Genomic DNA, 17,907 nt, shown 5'->3' on the forward strand with positions numbered 1-17,907 from the left:
ATCAAACACCAGAAAATACATGAAGGGGTTGTTTCACGATATCAATGATATGTCACAATATAGAATGTTTTAACATTGTAGTAGGAATATTTTAATAGTGTCACAATGTAGAACCCTAAACGTTTGTCCCCTGTTCAATTGATTTCAGCATGATATGGATATCAGCCTCATAGAAAAATACAAGCTCTGAAATGAAAGAGTACTATTTATGATATTTAACAAAAAAGAGTTGTGTTACACTTACCATGTTGGTGACGCACTTGAATCAAAATGTATCTGGCTGTTTTCTACAAATTGTCCTCTAACCAGGGATGTACACATTATTCCCAGATTCCGTGTGGTTTTTGAGCTGTTAGTTTTAACAGGACGTGCAACCTCATCTCCCTCCTCTCGCACAATTGATTACAACATGATATCGATGAGTTATGACAAATAAGTGTTGTGTTCCTTTGTTTAGGGACCCCTAAATTTAAATGCATCACTCCAAAATGTAGCTGACTGTCTTCTGCAGGTTGTCCTCTAACCAGTGAGGTAAAAGATATCTCCATTTCCATGTGTTTTTTGTTTTGTTGTGTTAGTTTCAAGAGCAGGTTCAACCTGATTTCCCCCCAAATGGATATAAGATTTGTGTTTTGTGTTTAGCTAGTGCGTTGCTATGGATCTTTATTTATTTTGACTGCATGTTTTTCCGTATTGGAGATGAATTTTGTTTGGAAATAGAAAAAGTATATATTTGTCTTAAGGGGGAAGGTGTTACAGGCTTTAGTTTTTCCATTTATGTTTTGAGGTTGGACGTTAGCCCGTCTAGCTCGTTAGCCCGTCTAGCTCGTTAGCACGTAGGACGCACTTATTGGTGTCACCTCGTTAGTCAGTATGTGTTACACCTGTGCTGGCTTGTCCATCTCGTTAGTGGGAAGGTGTTTCACCTGAGCTGGTCCAGGTTCTATTTAAGAGTGTCTGGCCCAGTGCTCCAGTTGTCTTGATACATGTGGAGAGTCAACACCTTTCAGGTTTGCTTCCTGTCTTTAAGTTTGTTGTGGGTTTTTCTTTTGTTTGTCTCTTCTTAGGCAGATTTAGTGGGTCTCATGGTGGGTGTCTTTTAGGTCCCAGTTGTTGTTACTAGTCAACTTTCAGTAGACACTGTGAGAGCAAAAAAAAACTGTGAGAGTGTAACAGTGTAGGTTCCGTCCCTCTCTTCGCCCCAACCCGGGCTCGAACCAGGGACCCTTGCACACATCAACAACTGACACCCACCGAAGCATCGTTACCCATCGCGCCACAAGAGCCACGGCCCTTGCCACGCAAGGGGAAACCCTACTTCAAGTCTCAGAGCGAGTGACGTCACCGATTGAAACACTATTAGCGCGCACCACCGCTAACTAACTAGCCATTTCACATCGGTTACAAGAGCAAAATTGCAAGATTATGTTATAATACTTTTATTGCATCAAATGGTTGTTTTATGCAACAGAATAGAGGGTTCTTAGAACTATTGTGTCTGTGTTCTACTGAGGATGGGCCTCTGGGAGAAAACACTGACAGGAGATTTACAATGTCTTTTGGGTGATAAAACCTAAAGAGACAACATTCCAGAGCATGAGATAATGTTTCTGTTCTATATGGTACCAGGGAGAGATGACCCCACAGGGCCAGACCCTGGTCTCTACATAAAGAGTACTGTTTTTACTGCAGGTACTGTCTGCTGAGAATTATAAGTATCTTGCATTCAAATCTTAACCTTGTGATCCATTCTATATATCTGTTGTTGGTCATGTAGGTTAAAAGGGGTGTATCTTGGCTGTAAAAGACCTTTGTACTTTTGTCTCGGGGCTCTCAATGAATCATCTGGGGGTGATTTGTCGACCAGCCATCATTATCGTAGAGCACTCAATTGATTCACTTTAAATGTGTGCGTTGTATTGACCTGCTCCCTTATTATTAAGTGATTAAAGATTTAGTTTAAGATTAACTCTGACTTGTGTGATCAGTTTGTCTCCTCATTTGATATTAAGGAAATTAACAACCACATTTGGGGATGTGAATCTTGACTTGGTGACCGCTCCTGATGACCTGGGTAAATGGTGCTCCAGGGATCCCTCTAACTTGGGATCTCAGGGAGACCACACTTCAGGAACGGAGGAGATGGACCCACATTTGATCTGAGAGGCAGCGAGCCGAGTGGATACCACATCTCGAACGTAGTTTAAAAACAAAGAGGTGAGCGAAACACGCAAAGTGGAGTTTTTAGAAAATCCTCGTAGGCTCTGAGTGTGTATTCCTGTGTGGAGGTGTAAACAGGGCCCAGTCAGGAGGCTCTGAGTGTGTATTCCTGTGTGAGGGGGGGGGGGGCACCTTGGAGGCGTAAACAGGGCCGAGTCAGTGGAGGATGATCTGAGAGTCAGTCGACTCAGACACCTATCATTGGTTGGTTGCGGGCGACCTAGAGCTGTCCTGACACTGAATTGATCACAGTGGGGATTGGTCTGTAGGGGTGAGGGGCCAGGGGCCAGGGTGACTGTGGGTTCTGTGTGAAACACGGTACCTGGTTAAACTCTATTGGAAGAAGAACCTCATTCTGAAAAGTGTCTGTGTGACCCTCAGAAGTGGTGAATTCCAATTATTTTAAATGTGATGGCCAGGTATGCCCTGGGTTTAAATATCTTGAATCTTTGGGAACTAGATGACAATTTTAATGTTAAAACATCCGGAATCTGCCCTGTTTACGCCTCCCAATACCTTCTTCTTGATCCCAATTGCATTGTGTCCATGTTCTGTCCTATAAGAAGTTCAAAGGAAGAGGAAATGTGTCAAAGAATAGTCTTACAAGCATTAAAACATATATATATATATATATATAAAATAAATCTTGAAAGATAAATGGCATCGACGTACAATTGAATGCAAAATAGAAGAACATAGTGGAGAAAGCACTAGCCAATACAGTGCTGCCATACAGGCCTAATATCACATTTCAAGATATCTTTGTACACAAATTGTTCAATATTTTATCAGGCTGACTTGAAAGATTATACTCAACATTTTGTTGCGTGGCAATACTGTGTTTGGATTCTGAAGGGCATTTATACAAAAGAGGTAGTCTAGACACTGTATTAATACCATTACGCATTTGAATCCCATCTACAGCGACCATCTAAGATATTAATTTCCCTCCACAAGGGGGCGGACATGTAACGTTTCCAAAATGGGATAGTATTGTCCATGTAACGTTTCCAAAATGGGATAGTATTGTACATGTAACGTTTCCAAAATGGGATAGTATTGTACATGTAACGTTTCCAAAATGGGATAGTATTGTACATGTAACGTTTCCAAAATGGGATAGTATTGTACATGTAACGTTTCCAAAATGGGATAGTATTGTACATGTAACGTTTCCAAAATGGGATAGTATTGTACATGTAACGTTTCCTAAATGGGATAGTATTGTACATGTAACGTTTCCAAAATGGGATAGTATTGTACATGTAACGTTTCCAAAATGGGATAGTATTGTACATGTAACATTTCCAAAATGGGATAGTATTGTACATGTAACGTTTCCTAAATGGGATAGTATTGTCCATGTAACGTTATGCCCCCTTGTGAGTTAATAGTATTGCATGCTGTAGCAGGCTATATAAAGAGGAAGACCTCCATTGACAATTCAGTTTGTTGTAACTGTGACAGGTTAAAGGAAATACTCATAGCCTGTTATACATTAAAAAGTATTAGTAAGTTCATGGTATGTGAGGATCTTAAAACATCTAAGGTTAAAAAGATTATGCATTCAGTACTAGTTGATAGAGATTGATAAAATTCATAATTGTGTTAAAAAGTTAAAATCCGTCAAGGTTACAAAGGGTAAAAATTGTAAAAGGAATGTGTAAACGTTATATTAGTTACTTTATTTTGTGGTGCCAAATTGAAGGGGAAAAGTGTTAATCTGTGATCTACTAAATGCTCTTAATCTATGAGCCTGAGATCGATTGCTCTGGTCTCCACCCAAGTTCGGGGGAAATCGCGGGTTTTAACTCATTGCACTAAAGGTCATTGAAGAAACAATACTCTCGTGATTATTTCTCCCCTTTTTCAGGGGCGTAACATCTCGTCTGGACAGGTCACCGTCCTTAGTTAGCTTCGTTAACTAACTAACTAACTAACGTTAGCTAGTTCATTATCACAAAAGTGAGAACTGCTCTAGATTGGAAACTTACGTTAATGAGTGTAAAGCCATGTTGACTTCATGGAAACGATATACAATATATGGTAAAGAATATAGTTGAGGAAATAATCCAAACCTAGTTGTGCCTAGTTAGGACATAACGTTAGCTAGCTAGCTAACGGTACTGTACTGTAGCTCATACAACGCCGCCGGTCAAACCCGGCTTTCTAATATTTACGTTCATTAACTATAGTAACGTTATGGAAGATATTCACAGAAAACCATCATTGTCTTCGTTATTCATTATTAGTATGTTATATTATTATAATAAATTATTTCGAGACATATTCAGAGCCAAACATCATCAACTTAACCTTTTTAACTGTTGTCGCATCCAAACTTGTCACCATCGTTTTCAGTTGTAATTGCGAAGTTCCCGGAAGAAGTCCAGCAACAACGGAGGTTCCTCGATGAACCCACCTTCTAACAAGTTCTTTGAAGAACCTTTTGGGGCTGTTTTTCATTGACCAAGAACCCTTCGGTTCTTAGGGGATCTGAGAACAACTCCAGTTGAACCCTTCATTTATAGAGTGTAGTCGGCTCTATTTACTCTCAGATTCAAACATGATGATTAGCATCAACGATCAAGTCAGCTGCTGCTGCTCCAATACAGTATGAGGTGAGACGGTGAACTGATGTTGAACCGGGCAGTCAGCTGCTGCTGCTCCAATACAGTATGAGGTGAGACGGTGAACTGATGTTGAACCGGGCAGTCATCTGCTGCTTTTCCAATACAGTATGTGGTGAGACGGTGAACTGGGCAGTCAGCTGCTGCTGCTCCAATACAGTATGAGGTGAGACGGTGAACTGATGTTGAACCGGGCAGTCAGCTGCTGCTGCTCCAATACAGACAGTATGAGGTGAGACGGTGAACTGGTGTTGAACCGGGCAGTCAGCTGCTGCTGCTCCAATACAGTATGAGGTGAGACGGTGAACTGATGTTGAACTGGGCAGTCAGCTGCTGCTGCTCCAATACAGTATGAGGTGAGACGGTGAACTGGAAAGTCAGCTGCTGCTGCTCCAATACAGTATGAGGTGAAACGGTGAACTGATGTTGAACCGGGCAGTCAGCTGCTGCTGCTCCAATACAGTATGAGGTGAGACGGTGAACTGATGTTGAACTGGGCAGTCAGCTGCTGCTGCTCCAATACAGTATGAGGTGAGACGGTGAACTGATGTTGAACTGGGCAGTCAGCTGCTGCTGCTCCAATACAGTATGAGGTGAGACGGTGAACTGATGTTGAACTGGGCAGTCAGCTGCTGCTGCTCCAATACAGTATGAGGTGAGACGGTGAACTGGAAAGTCAGCTGCTGCTGCTCCAATACAGTATGAGGTGAAACGGTGAACTGATGTTGAACTGGGCAGTCAGCTGCTGCTGCTCCAATACAGTATGAGGTGAGACGGTGAACTGATGTTGAACTGGGCAGTCAGCTGCTGCTGCTCCAATACAGTATGAGGTGAGACGGTGAACTGATGTTGAACTGGGCAGTCAGCTGCTGCTGCTCCAATACAGTATGAGGTGAGACGGTGAACTGGGCAGTCAGCTGCTGCTGCTCCAATACAGTATGAGGTGAGACGGTGAACTGATGTTGAATCATAATGATTAAGTTAATTAAAATGTGAAATTTGTGAAACGGTAAAAAAATAGTATATGGCATATTAAATATATCACTCTATTGTTATCATATAGAAACATCATGGAATATTGTACATCATATTAAATATATTACTGTATTGTTATCATATAGAAACATCATGGAATATTGTACATCATATTAAATATATTACTCTATTGTTATCATATAGAAACATCATGGAATATTGTACATCATATTAAATATATTACTCTATTGTTATCATATAGAAACATCATGGAATATTGTACATCATATTAAATATATTAATCTATTGTTATCATATAGAAACATCATGGAATATTGTACATCATATTAAATATATTAATCTATTGTTATCATATAGAAACATCATGGAATATTGTACATTATATGACCATCAACATATATTATTGTTTCATTCAATTTCACATAAATAAGGATATTTAATATTTTCAAGTTCAGAAGTCAGAACCCATCACCTGCTATGTAAAAGAGACAGAATAATGCACAATGGTCAATGCTATCCGGGATACTTGGGACATCCCTACCCTAAACCCTAACCTTAACCCCTAACCTTAACCATTTTAAATGTCAACTTTAACGGGCTAGGGACGTCCCAAGGATGTATCTCTACCTGGAAATACATGATCTAAGTGATTGATAGTTGGTATTCAGCAGTCATAAAGCCTAATTTACTTTAATGAACTACTAAAATAGTGATTTTGTCAGACAGCATAGACAGCAGCTCTACACTTTATTGAGTGACTGATCCATTCATCCTTCCATCCCTCCTCAGCCTTCCTCTCCTCTGAAGACCCAGTGAGGGTGGAGCTCAGTCAGAGAGCTGTTGAGGGACTGGTTAGGAAGAACACTTCTACAGCCAGAGAGGTGAGAGGTCACACATGGTTTAGATGGTAAATATTTATGTCCCCTTAGTGGTTCATCACGTCAGCAAAAGGGAACATGTTCCATTTATGTTTATTTAGTGCAAATTGTCCACTGGTATTGCTGTAATTTCTCATCACTTTTGGCTGTATGAAAGTGAATTTCCCCCCAGGCATACATACATGTTCTTTGTTATTACCCGAGCCACTGCCTGTTCACCCGCTATCATTCAGAAGGCGAGATCAGTACAGGTGCATCAAAGCTGGGACCGAAAAACAGCTTCTATCTCAAGGCCATCAGACAGCACAGAGAGACTGCAGCCTACATATAAATCAAATCAAATCAAATTTATTTATATAGCCCTTCGTACATCAGCTGAAATCTCAAAGTGCTGTACAGAAACCCAGCCTAAAACCCCAAACAGCAAGCAATGCATGTGAAGAAGCACGGTGGCTGGGAAAAACTCCCTAGGAAAAACTCCTGAGAAAGGCCAAAAACCTAGGAAGAAACCTAGAGAGGAACCAGGCTATGAGGGGTGGCCAGTCCTCTTCTGGCTGTGCCGGGTGGATATTATAACAGAACATGGTCAAGATGTTAAAATGTTCGTAAATGACCAGCATGGTCAAATAATAATAATCATAGTAATTGTCGAGGGTGCAACAAGCACGTCCGGTGAACAGGTCAGGGTTCCGTAGCCGCAGGCAGAACAGTTGAAACTGGAGCAGCAGCATGGCCAGGTGGACTGGGGACAGCAAGGAGTCATCATGCCAGGTAGTCCTAGGGCTCAGGTCCTCCGAGAGAAAGAAAGAAAGAAAGAAAGAAAGAGAGAATTAGAGAGAGCATATTTACATTCACACAGGACACCGGATAAGACAAGAGAATACTCCAGATGTAACAGACTGACCCTAGCCCCCCGACACATAAACTACTGCAGCATAAATACTGGAGGCTGAGACAGGAGGGATCAGAAGACACTGTGGCCCCATTCGATGATACCCCCGGACAGGGCCAAACAGGCAGGATATAACCCCACCCACTTTGCCAAAGCACAGCCCCCACACCACTAGAGGGATATCTACAACCACCAACTTACCGTCCGAAGACAAGGCCGAGTATAGCCCACAAAGATGTCCGCCACGGCACAACCCAAGGGGGGGGCGCCAACCCAGACAGGAAGACCACGTCAGTGGCTCAACCTACTCAAGTGACGCACCCCTCCCATGGACGGCATGGAAGAACACCAGTAAGTCAGTGACTCAGCCCCTGTAAAAGGGTTAGAGGCAGAGAATCCCAGTGGGAAGAGGGGAACCGACAAGGCAGAGACAGCAAGGGCGGTTCGTTGCTCCAGCCTTTCCGTTCACCTTCACACTCCTGGGCCAGACTATACTTAATCATAGGACCTACTGAAGAGATAAGTCTTCAGTAAAGACTTAAAGGTTGAGACTGAGTCTGCGTCTCTCACATGGGTAGGCAGACCATTCCATAAAAATGGAGCTCTATAGGAGAAAGCCCTACCTCCAGCCGTTTGCTTAGAAATTCTAGGGACAATTAGGAGGCCTGCGTCTTGTGACCGTAGCGTACGTGTAGGTATGTACGGCAGGACCAAATCGGAAAGATAGGTAGGAGCAAGCCCATGTAATGCTTTGTAGGTTAGCAGTAAAACCTTGAAATCAGCCCTTGCCTTAACAGGAAGCCAGTGTAGGGAAGCTAGCACTGGAGTAATATGATCAAATTTTTTGGTTCTAGTCAGGATTCTAGCAGCCGTATTTAGCACTAACTGAAGTTTGTTTAGTGCTTTATCCGGGTAGCCGGAAAGTAGAGCATTGCAGTAGTCGAGCCTAGAAGTAACAAAAGCATGGATTAATTTTTCTGCGTCATTTTTGGACAGAAAGTTTCTGATTTTTGCAATGTTACGTAGATGGAAAAAAGCTGTCCTTGAAGCAGTCTTGATATGTTCTTCAAAAGAGAGATCAGGGTCTAGAGTAACGCCGAGGTCCTTCACAGTTTTATTTGAGACGACTGTACAACCATCCAGATTAATTGTCAGATTCAACAGAAGATCTCTTTGTTTCTTGGGACCTAGGACAAGCATCTCTGTTTTGTCCGAGTTTAAAAGTAGAAAATTTGCAGCCATCCACTTCCTTATGTCTGAAACACAGGCTTCTAGCGAGGGCAATTTTGGGGCTTCACCATGTTTCATTGAAATGTACAGCTGTGTGTCGTCCGCATAGCAGTGAAATTTAACATTATGTTTTCGAATGACATCCCCAAGAGGTAAAATATATAGTGAAAACAATAGTGGTCCTAGAACGGAACCTTGAGGAACACCGAAATTTACAATTGATTTGTCAGAGGACGAACCATTCACAGAGACAAACTGATATCTTTCCGACAGATAAGATCTAAACCAGGCCAGAACTTGTCCATGTAGACCAATTTGGGTTTCCAATCTCTCCAAAAGAATGTGGTGATCGATGGTATCAAAAGCGGCACTAAGATCTAGGAGCATGAGGACAGATGCAGAGCCTCGGTCTGACGTCATTAAAAGGTCATTTACCACCTTCACAAGTGCAGTCTCAGTGCTATGATGGGGTCTAAAACCAGACTGAAGCGTTTCGTATACATTGTTTGTCTTCAGGAAGGCAGTGAGTTGCTGCGCAACAACTTTTTCTAAAATTTTTGAGAGGAATGGAAGATTCGATATAGGCCGATAGTTTTTTATAATTTCTGGGTCAAGATTCGGCTTTTTCAAGAGAGGCTTTATTACTGCCACTTTTAGTGAGCTTGGTACACATCCGGTGGATAGAGAGCCGTTTATTATGTTCAACATAGGAGGGCCAAGCACAGGAAGCAGCTCTTTCAGTAGTTTAGTTGGAATAGGGTCCAGTATGCAGCTTGAGGGTTTGGAGGCCATGATTATTTTCATCATTGTGTCAAGAGATATAGTACTAAAACACTTTAGTATCTCCCTTGAGCCAAGGTCCTGGCAGAGTTGTGCAGACTCTGGACAATGAAGCCCTGGAGGAATACCCAGATTTAAAGAGGAGTCCGTAATTTGCTTTCTAATGATCATGATCTTTTCCTCAAAAAAGTTCATAAATGTATTACTGCTGAAGTGAAAGCCATCCTCCATTTGCGAATGCTGCTTTTTAGTTAGCTTTGCGACAGTGTCAAAAAGAAATTTCAGATTGTTCTTATTTTCCTCAATTAAGTTGGAAAAATAGGATGATCGTGCAGCAGTGAGGGCTCTTCGATACTGCACGGTACTGTCTTTCCAAGCTAGTCGGAAGACTTCCAGTTTAGTGTGGCGCCATTTCCGTTCCAATTTTCTGGAAGCTTGCTTCAGAGCTCGTGTATTTTCTGTATACCAGGGAGCTAGTTTCTTATGACAGATGTTTTTAATTTTTAGGGGTGCAACTGCATCTAGGGTATTGCGCAAGGTTGAATTGAGTTCCTCGGTTAGGTGGTTAACTGATTCTTGTCCTCTGACGTCCTTGGGTAGGCAGAGGGAGTCTGGAAGGGCATCAAGGAATCTTTGGGTTGTCTGAGAATTTATAGCACGACTTTTAATCTTCCTTGGTTGGGGTCTGAGCAGATTATTTGTTGCAATTGTAAACGCAATAAAATGGTGGTCCGATAATCCAGGATTATGAGGAAAAACATTAAGATCCACAACATTTATTCCATGGGACAAAACTAGGTCCAGAGTATGACTGTGGCAGTGAGTAGGTCCAGAGACATGTTGGACAAAACCCACTGAGTCGATGATGGCTCCGAAAGCCTTTTGGAGTGGGTCTGTGGACTTTTCCATGTGAATGTTAAAGTCACCAAAAATTAGAATATTATCTGCTATGACTACAAGATCCGATAGGAATTCAGGGAACTCAGTAAGGAACACTGCATATGGCCCAGGAGGCCTGTAAACAGTAGCTATAAAAAGTGATTGAGTAGGCTGCATAGATTTCATGACTAGAAGCTCAAAAGACGAAAACGTCATTGTTTTTTTTTTTGTAAATTGAAATTTGCTATCGTAAATGTTAGCAACACCTCCGCCTTTGCCGGATGCACGGGGGGTTTGGTCACTAGTGTAACCAGGGGGAGAGGCCTCATTTAACACAGTAAATTCATCAGGCTTAAGCCATGTTTCAGTCAGGCCAATCACATCAAGATTATGATCAGTGATTAGTTCATTGACTATAACTGCCTTGGAAGTGAGGGATCTAACATTAAGTAACCCAATTTTGAGATGTGAAGTATCACAATCTCTTTCAATAATGGCAGGAATGGAGGAGGTCTTTATACTAGTAAGATTACTGAAGCGAACACCGCCATTTTTAATTTTGCCCAACCAAGATCGAGGCACAGACACGGTCTCAATGGGGAAGGCTGAGCTGACTACGCTAACTGTGCTAGTGGCAGACTCCACTAAGCTGGCAGGCTGGCTAACAGCCTGTTGCCTGGCCTGCACCCTATTTCATTGTGGAGCTAGAGGAGTTAGAGCCCTGTCTATGTTCGTAGATAAGATGAGAGCACCCCTCCAGCTAGGATGGAGTCCGTCACTCCTCAGCAGGCCAGTCTTGGTCCTGTTTGTGGGTGAATCCCAGAAAGAGGGCCAGTTATCTACAAATTCTATCTTTTGGGAGGGGCAGAAAACAGTTTTCATCCAGCGATTGAGTTGTGAGACTCTGCTGTAGAGCTCATCACTCCCCCTAACTGGGAGGGGGCCAGAGACAATTACTCGATGCCGACACATCTTTCTAGCTGATTTACACGCTGAAGCTATATAGCGCTTGGTGACCTCTGACTGTTTCATCCTAACATCGTTGGTGCCGACGTGGATAACAATATCTCTATACTCTCTACACTCGCCAGTTTTAGCTTTAGCCAGCACCGTCTTTAGATTAGCCTTAACGTCGGTAGCCCTGCCCCCTGGTAAACAGTGTATGATCGCTGGATGATTAGTTTTAAGTCTAATACTGCGGGTAATGGAGTCGCCAATGACTAGGGTTTTCAATTTGTCAGAGCTAATGGTGGGAGCCGTCGGCGTCTCAGACCCCACAACGGGAGGAGCAGAGACCAGAGAAGTCTCGGCCTCCGACTCCGACTCGCTTAACGGGGAGAACCGGTTGAAAGTTTCTGTCGGCTGAATAAGCGACACCGGTTGAGCATTCCTACAGCGTTTCCCTCCAGAAGCCATGAGAAAGATGTCCGGCTGCGGGGACCGTGCGAGGGGGTTTATACTAACGTTACTATCTGTACTTACTGGTGGCACAGACGCTGTTTCATCCTTTCCTACACTGAAATGACCCTTGCCTAACGATTGCGTCTGAAGCTGGGCTTGCAGCACAGCTATCCTTGCCGTAAGGCGATCGTTCTCCTGTATATTATGAGTACAACGACTGCAATTAGAAGGCATCATGTTAATGTTACTTAGCTTCGGCTGTTTGAAGTCCTGACGAACCATGTCCAGATAAAACCTCCGGGGTAGGAAAGTTGAATGAAAAAAAAGTTGAGTGAGGGAAAAAGTAAAAATATACGGTAATGAAAAAGTAAAAACCGTCAGGTAGCAAAGTAAAAACGGCAACAAAAACGCACAAAACGCACAACAGCGTAAACAAGTCTGCAAGTTGTGACCGGAAACAGCAGTCCACATTCAGATGAGAAATGGAGAGACAGAGATTACAGGAATGAGCACTTTAAATTCACTTTAAATATAGACTTGACATCATTGGCCACTTTAATAAATGGAACACTAGTCACTTTAATAATGTTTACATATCATTTCTCATCTCATATGTATAAACTGTATCTCAGTCTATGCTGCTCTGACATTGTTTATCCATATATTTATATATTCCTAATTCCATTCCTTTACTTAGATTTGTGTGTATTGGGTATTTGTTGTGAAATTGTTAGATATTGTTAGATATTGCTGCACTGTGGGAACTAGAAGGACAAGCATTTCGCTACACCTGCAATAACATCTGCTAAACACCTGTATGTGACCAACAACATTTGATTTGTTATGAAGGTAATTTGTGTAAAATGTACTTTTCCCCACTCATTCACCCCATCTCTTTACATTGCTTATGCATAATCAGTGGCCTGACTTCGTCCAGACTATGTCAAAGGCCCATCCTGGTAGATCTGAACCTAATGCAGCTTGGAGTGATCAGATGACAGAAGTCACATTTAGATGCCAAGTGTATTTGAGGCCATAGATGCTACATATCCATTACTTTGAGTGTTGTATATAATATGACTACATGTGTTTCTGTGTTGCAGGGGCAGTCAAGAAATGGAACAGCAAGGCCACAGAACAAGACATAACCAGAGCTGTGGGAGACCACCTCAAGCCCCTGGTAGAGCCGGGGGTGGTGTTTACCACTCCACCACACCTTCAGCAGGCTGGAAAAGTGGGATTGATCTGTTTTTCATACTAAGATGGACCAAGAGTTTGTTGATTGGTCAGTCATTGGGTAAATTTGTTTTACAATGTGTTCAAATAAAATCAAGCTTTATTTATACAGACTTGTCAGACATGGATGCAACACAATGGCTTCACAGGAAAAAACAATGAAAATAAACAAATATTTAGTACACAAATACAAGGATAAAAAAACAGAAGAATGACAACTAATGAGCATTCTAAGGAAATGCCATTGATTAAAATATCAACAATATGATGCTATATTCAACCCAAAATATAACTTGTTTTTAGGAGGGGCTCTGAAAGACACTATGGGGGTGTCCACTGAAAGTTGACTAGTAACAACAACTGGGACCTAAAAGACACCCACCATGAGACCCACTAAATCTGCCCAAGAAGAGGAAAACAAAAGAAAAACCCACACCAAACTTAAAGACAGGAAGCAAACCAAAAAGGTGGAGCAACTAAAGGTGTTGACTCTCCACATGTATCAAGACAACTGGAGCACTGGGCCAGACACTCTTAAATAGAACCTGGACCAGCTCAGGTGAAACACCTTCCCACTAACGAGATGGACAAGCCAGCACAGGTGTAACACATACTGACTAACGAGGTGACACCAATCAGTGCGTCCTACGTGCTAACGGGCTAGACGTGCTAACGGGCTAGACGTGCTAACGGGCTAGACGTGCTAACGGGCTAGACGTGCTAAAATCCAAACCTCAAACCATAAATGGAAAAACCAAAGCCTGTAACACCTTCCCCCTTAAGACAACAAATATATCATATATTTTTTATGGACAAGTTTGCTCACCACCAACAGAAAACAACTTCCATTTCTCATTATAATCAACTACAATGCTTCACCTTCACCAATATAAACATGGTGTCTACTGGCTGTCATCAAGAAAAAAATATTTTCCCCCACTAGCTTCTAGAACTCTCATCTTTCCTAAAACTCACTAGCTTCTAGAACTCTCGTCGTCCTAAAACTCACTAGCTTCTAGAACTCTCGTCTTCCTAAAACCCACTAGCTTCTAGAACTCTCGTCCCCTTGGAAAGAACCCAAAAATAAACTCAAATCAAATTGTATTAGTCACGTGTGCCGAATACAACAGGTGTAGACCTGTAGACCTAACAGTGAAATGCTGACTTACGAGCCCCTAACCAACAGTGCAGTTTCAAAAACATACAGAAAAGAATAAGAGATAAAACTCATCTCCAACACGGAAAAACGTGTCAAAATAAATTGCGATCCATGGTAACACACTGGTTAAACGCAAAACACAAATCTTTTTGACTGCCCACCCTTGAGACAAACCAAGAAGTGCTTACCACGGACATGTCAGAGCTTCTCTCTCTTCACAGGGTTCACTAGATAGGCATGTTGTTGGATCGGGGCCCAGTCCCCAATGTCATGCGCTAGTACATTTGGTTTGGCACATCTGAGAATGAACCCTGATATTCTAAAAGCAGGATAACAATGTCAATATAGTTGTACCCAAAAAATGGTCAGTTGGTTGCATGAATAAGTATTACATGAATTGTAAATATGAAATATCAAACCAAATGTACACCCCTTTGTTAATACATATTGACAATAATGAACCTAATGGTGAGGCATGAAATAATTAAAAAAATCTGATTTTGTCAGGCTGAATGTTTGAAATTTTTTACATTTTACATTTTAGTCATTTAGCAGACGCTCTTATCCAGAGCGACTTACAGTAGTGAATACATATATTTCATAAAAATAATTTTTTTACTTTTTTATTTTATTTTTTATAAATATGAGGTGATTTGAGTCATGCTTCTTCAGTAGTGGAATAAAGACAATTAGCACTTGAATGTTGTAAATAAATACTGGAGTGATGTAGGATTGTTAATAAAATTGATTATAGACCAATTTATTATACTGTGTCCATGTGTATAGGCTGCAAGTACGTTGACATTAAGTTATTTTCAAGTCATTGAAAAAACGACCAGAAAAGACATCTTTTCAACTTTCACTTTCAACTACAACCGAACATATATTGGACATCTGGCATAGTCTTATTTTCAACGTCTTTTGAATTACATTTTGCTAAATGGGAATAGCGCAATGTCTAAACAGTTACCGTTGTAACGTGTCCAAATCAATAACCAATATTTAGAAACAGTTTGGGATATACTGAAAACCTAAACATTTTGAAGTGTTGCATTTTGATTCCAGTGGGTCACCAACGTGGTAAGTGTAATACATTTTTTTTGTCACTTTTTATTAAATCTCATAAATAGTAACTCTTCCATTTCAGAGCCTGGATTTTCCCCCTGAGGATAATATCCATATCATGTTGAAATCAATAGAACAGGGGACAAACGTTTAGGGTTCTACATTGTGACATCATTAAAATACTCCTACTACAATGTTAAAACATTCTACATTGTGACATCATTAAAATACTCCTTCTACAATGTTAAAACATTCTACATTGTGACATCATTAAAATACTCCTACTACAATGTTAAAACATTCTACATTGTGACATTATATCATTGATATCATGAAACAACTCCATGTATTTTCTGATGTTTGATCAGAGATCTTTTATCAGAGTATTTCTTTCCACATTGATTACAGCCATAAGATTTCTCTCCTGTGTGTGTTCTCTGGTGTTTAGTTAGACAGCTAGATGTAGTAAAACTCTTCTCACATTGATCACAGCTAAAAGGTTTCTCTCCAGTGTGTATTCTCTGGTGTGATTTCAGGGTTTGTAGCCCAATAAAACTCTTCCCACAGTGATCACAGCCATAAGGTTTCTCTCCTGTGTGTGTTCTCTGGTGTATAGTTAGACAGCTAGATGTAGTAAAACTCTTCCCACAGTGATCACAGCTATAAGGTTTCTCTCCTGTGTGTGTCCGCTGGTGTACTATCAGGTTGCTTAGCTGAGTAAAACTCTTCCCACATTGATCACAGCCATAAGGTTTCTCTCCTGTGTGTATTCTCTGGTGTATAGTTAGACAACTAGATGTAGTAAAACCCTTCCCACATTGATCACAGCTAAAAGGTTTCTCTCCTATGTGTACCCGCTGGTGTCCTATCAGGGTGCTTAGCTGAGAAAAACTCGTCCCACATTGATCACAGCCAAAAGGTTTCTCTCCTGTGTGTGTTCTCTGGTGCATAGTTAGATTGCTAGATGTAGTAAAACTCTTCCAACATTGATCACAGCTATAAGGTTTCTCTCCTGTGTGTGTTCTCTGGTGTGATTTCAGGGTTTGTAGCAGAGTAAAACTCTTCCCACATTGATCACAGCCGTATGATTTCTCTCCTGTGTGAATTCTTTGATGTATTTTAAGGTTTGATGAAGAGTTGAATCTTTTCCCACAGTCAGAGCAGCAGTGAGATTTCTTCCCTGTGGGTCTCTGCTGGTGTTTCTTGAGGAGTTCTGATCTGGAGAGACTCTTCTCTGCCTCGTCAGCATCATGATGTTGTTGAGGCTCCACAGAGGATCCACGATAGTCACGTCTCTCTCCTGTGTGAACAACAAAGTCAGACAGATGGTTAAAGGCCCACAACAGCAGAAATCCACAGTTTATTTGAGGTAAAAGGTGATGTCCAGATCATACCCATGAAGTTGTACAACAATTGACGTCTTAAATTTGAAAATGAAGACAGTCAAGAAATATCAGGGACACCAGGCCTGGTTTTCATAGCTGTTTTTGAAAAGGCTATGGATAAAGTACGACTGGAGTTTATATATAAATGCCTAGAATATTTCAATTTTGGAGAATCTCTTATAAAATGGGTTAAAGTTATGTATAGTAACCCTAGGTGTAAAGTAGTAAATAATGGCTACATCTCTATAGTTATATTTAAATCCAAACTGGTTTTCTAGTAAATTGGTACAAATGTCTCATCCTATGTTCAAGAAGGGCCTTATTCCCTTTATTCAGATTACACCTGCTCGCTTTCAGTTGTTTGAAAAGGAAATAATCTCCAAAATATCTTTATTTTTTAAACAAGCCTCAAAAAGTTGGTTGCAATTTCAGTTTAATCCACCTGAAAAGACAGAACAAATAATACAACAAATATTGTGGTTAAATTCAAATATAGTAATTGATTAAAAAAAACTGTATTTTTCGAAGAAATTTTAAAAAAGGTATAATTTTAGTGAATGATATTATAAATAGGACTGGTGGAGTGATGTCACACATGCAGCTAACACAGACATATGGAAATGTCTGCTCTACCCAAAAATTACAACCAATTAATTGCAGCATTACCACAAAAATGGGAAGGCAAGTAGAAGGGGAAAAAAGTAAGGAACTTGTATGTCGGCTCTGTATTAAAGAACATAAATGGTTAAAGAAAAGTGTAATAAATAAAAACATATACCAATTTCATTTAAGGACCAAAAAACTGACAGCTGTGTCATATAAATTGCAAAATAGTTGGGAAGAGATTTTCGATGTACCCATTCCATGGCACAAGGTTTATGAATTGATACGCAAAACAACGGCGGATTCAAAACTTCACATTTTTCAATTTAAATTACTATACATAATTCTTGCAACTAATGCAAGAATTATGTATAGTAATTTAAATTGAAAAATTCGAAGTTTTGAATCCGCCGTTGTTTTATATATGGGGGATACAATCTTCCCAGCTCTGCAGATTCTGCTGTGAGGAGGCAGAGTCATTAGATCATTTATTTTAGTATTGTCCATTTGTAGCTCGTTTTTGGTCACAGGTCCAGGAATGGCTGAAGAATTG

The 17,907-nt window shown here is 40.9% G+C and overlaps 1 protein-coding gene across 1 annotated transcript; it reads right to left on the reverse strand.

Annotated features, from left to right (window-relative positions):
• Positions 1-15,974: 15,974 nt before the first annotated feature.
• LOC115186699 (oocyte zinc finger protein XlCOF22-like) lies at positions 15,975-16,487 on the reverse strand (the record flags this gene model as incomplete). Its single annotated transcript, XM_029746238.1, has 1 exon — positions 15,975-16,487. A coding segment is annotated over one exon (513 nt), but the record flags the coding sequence as incomplete, so codon positions are not given.
• Positions 16,488-17,907: the final 1,420 nt, after the last annotated feature.

Source organism: Salmo trutta, unplaced genomic scaffold, assembly GCF_901001165.1.
Source record: "Salmo trutta unplaced genomic scaffold, fSalTru1.1, whole genome shotgun sequence".
In the NCBI taxonomy this organism is placed as follows: Eukaryota; Metazoa; Chordata; class Actinopteri; order Salmoniformes; family Salmonidae; genus Salmo; species Salmo trutta.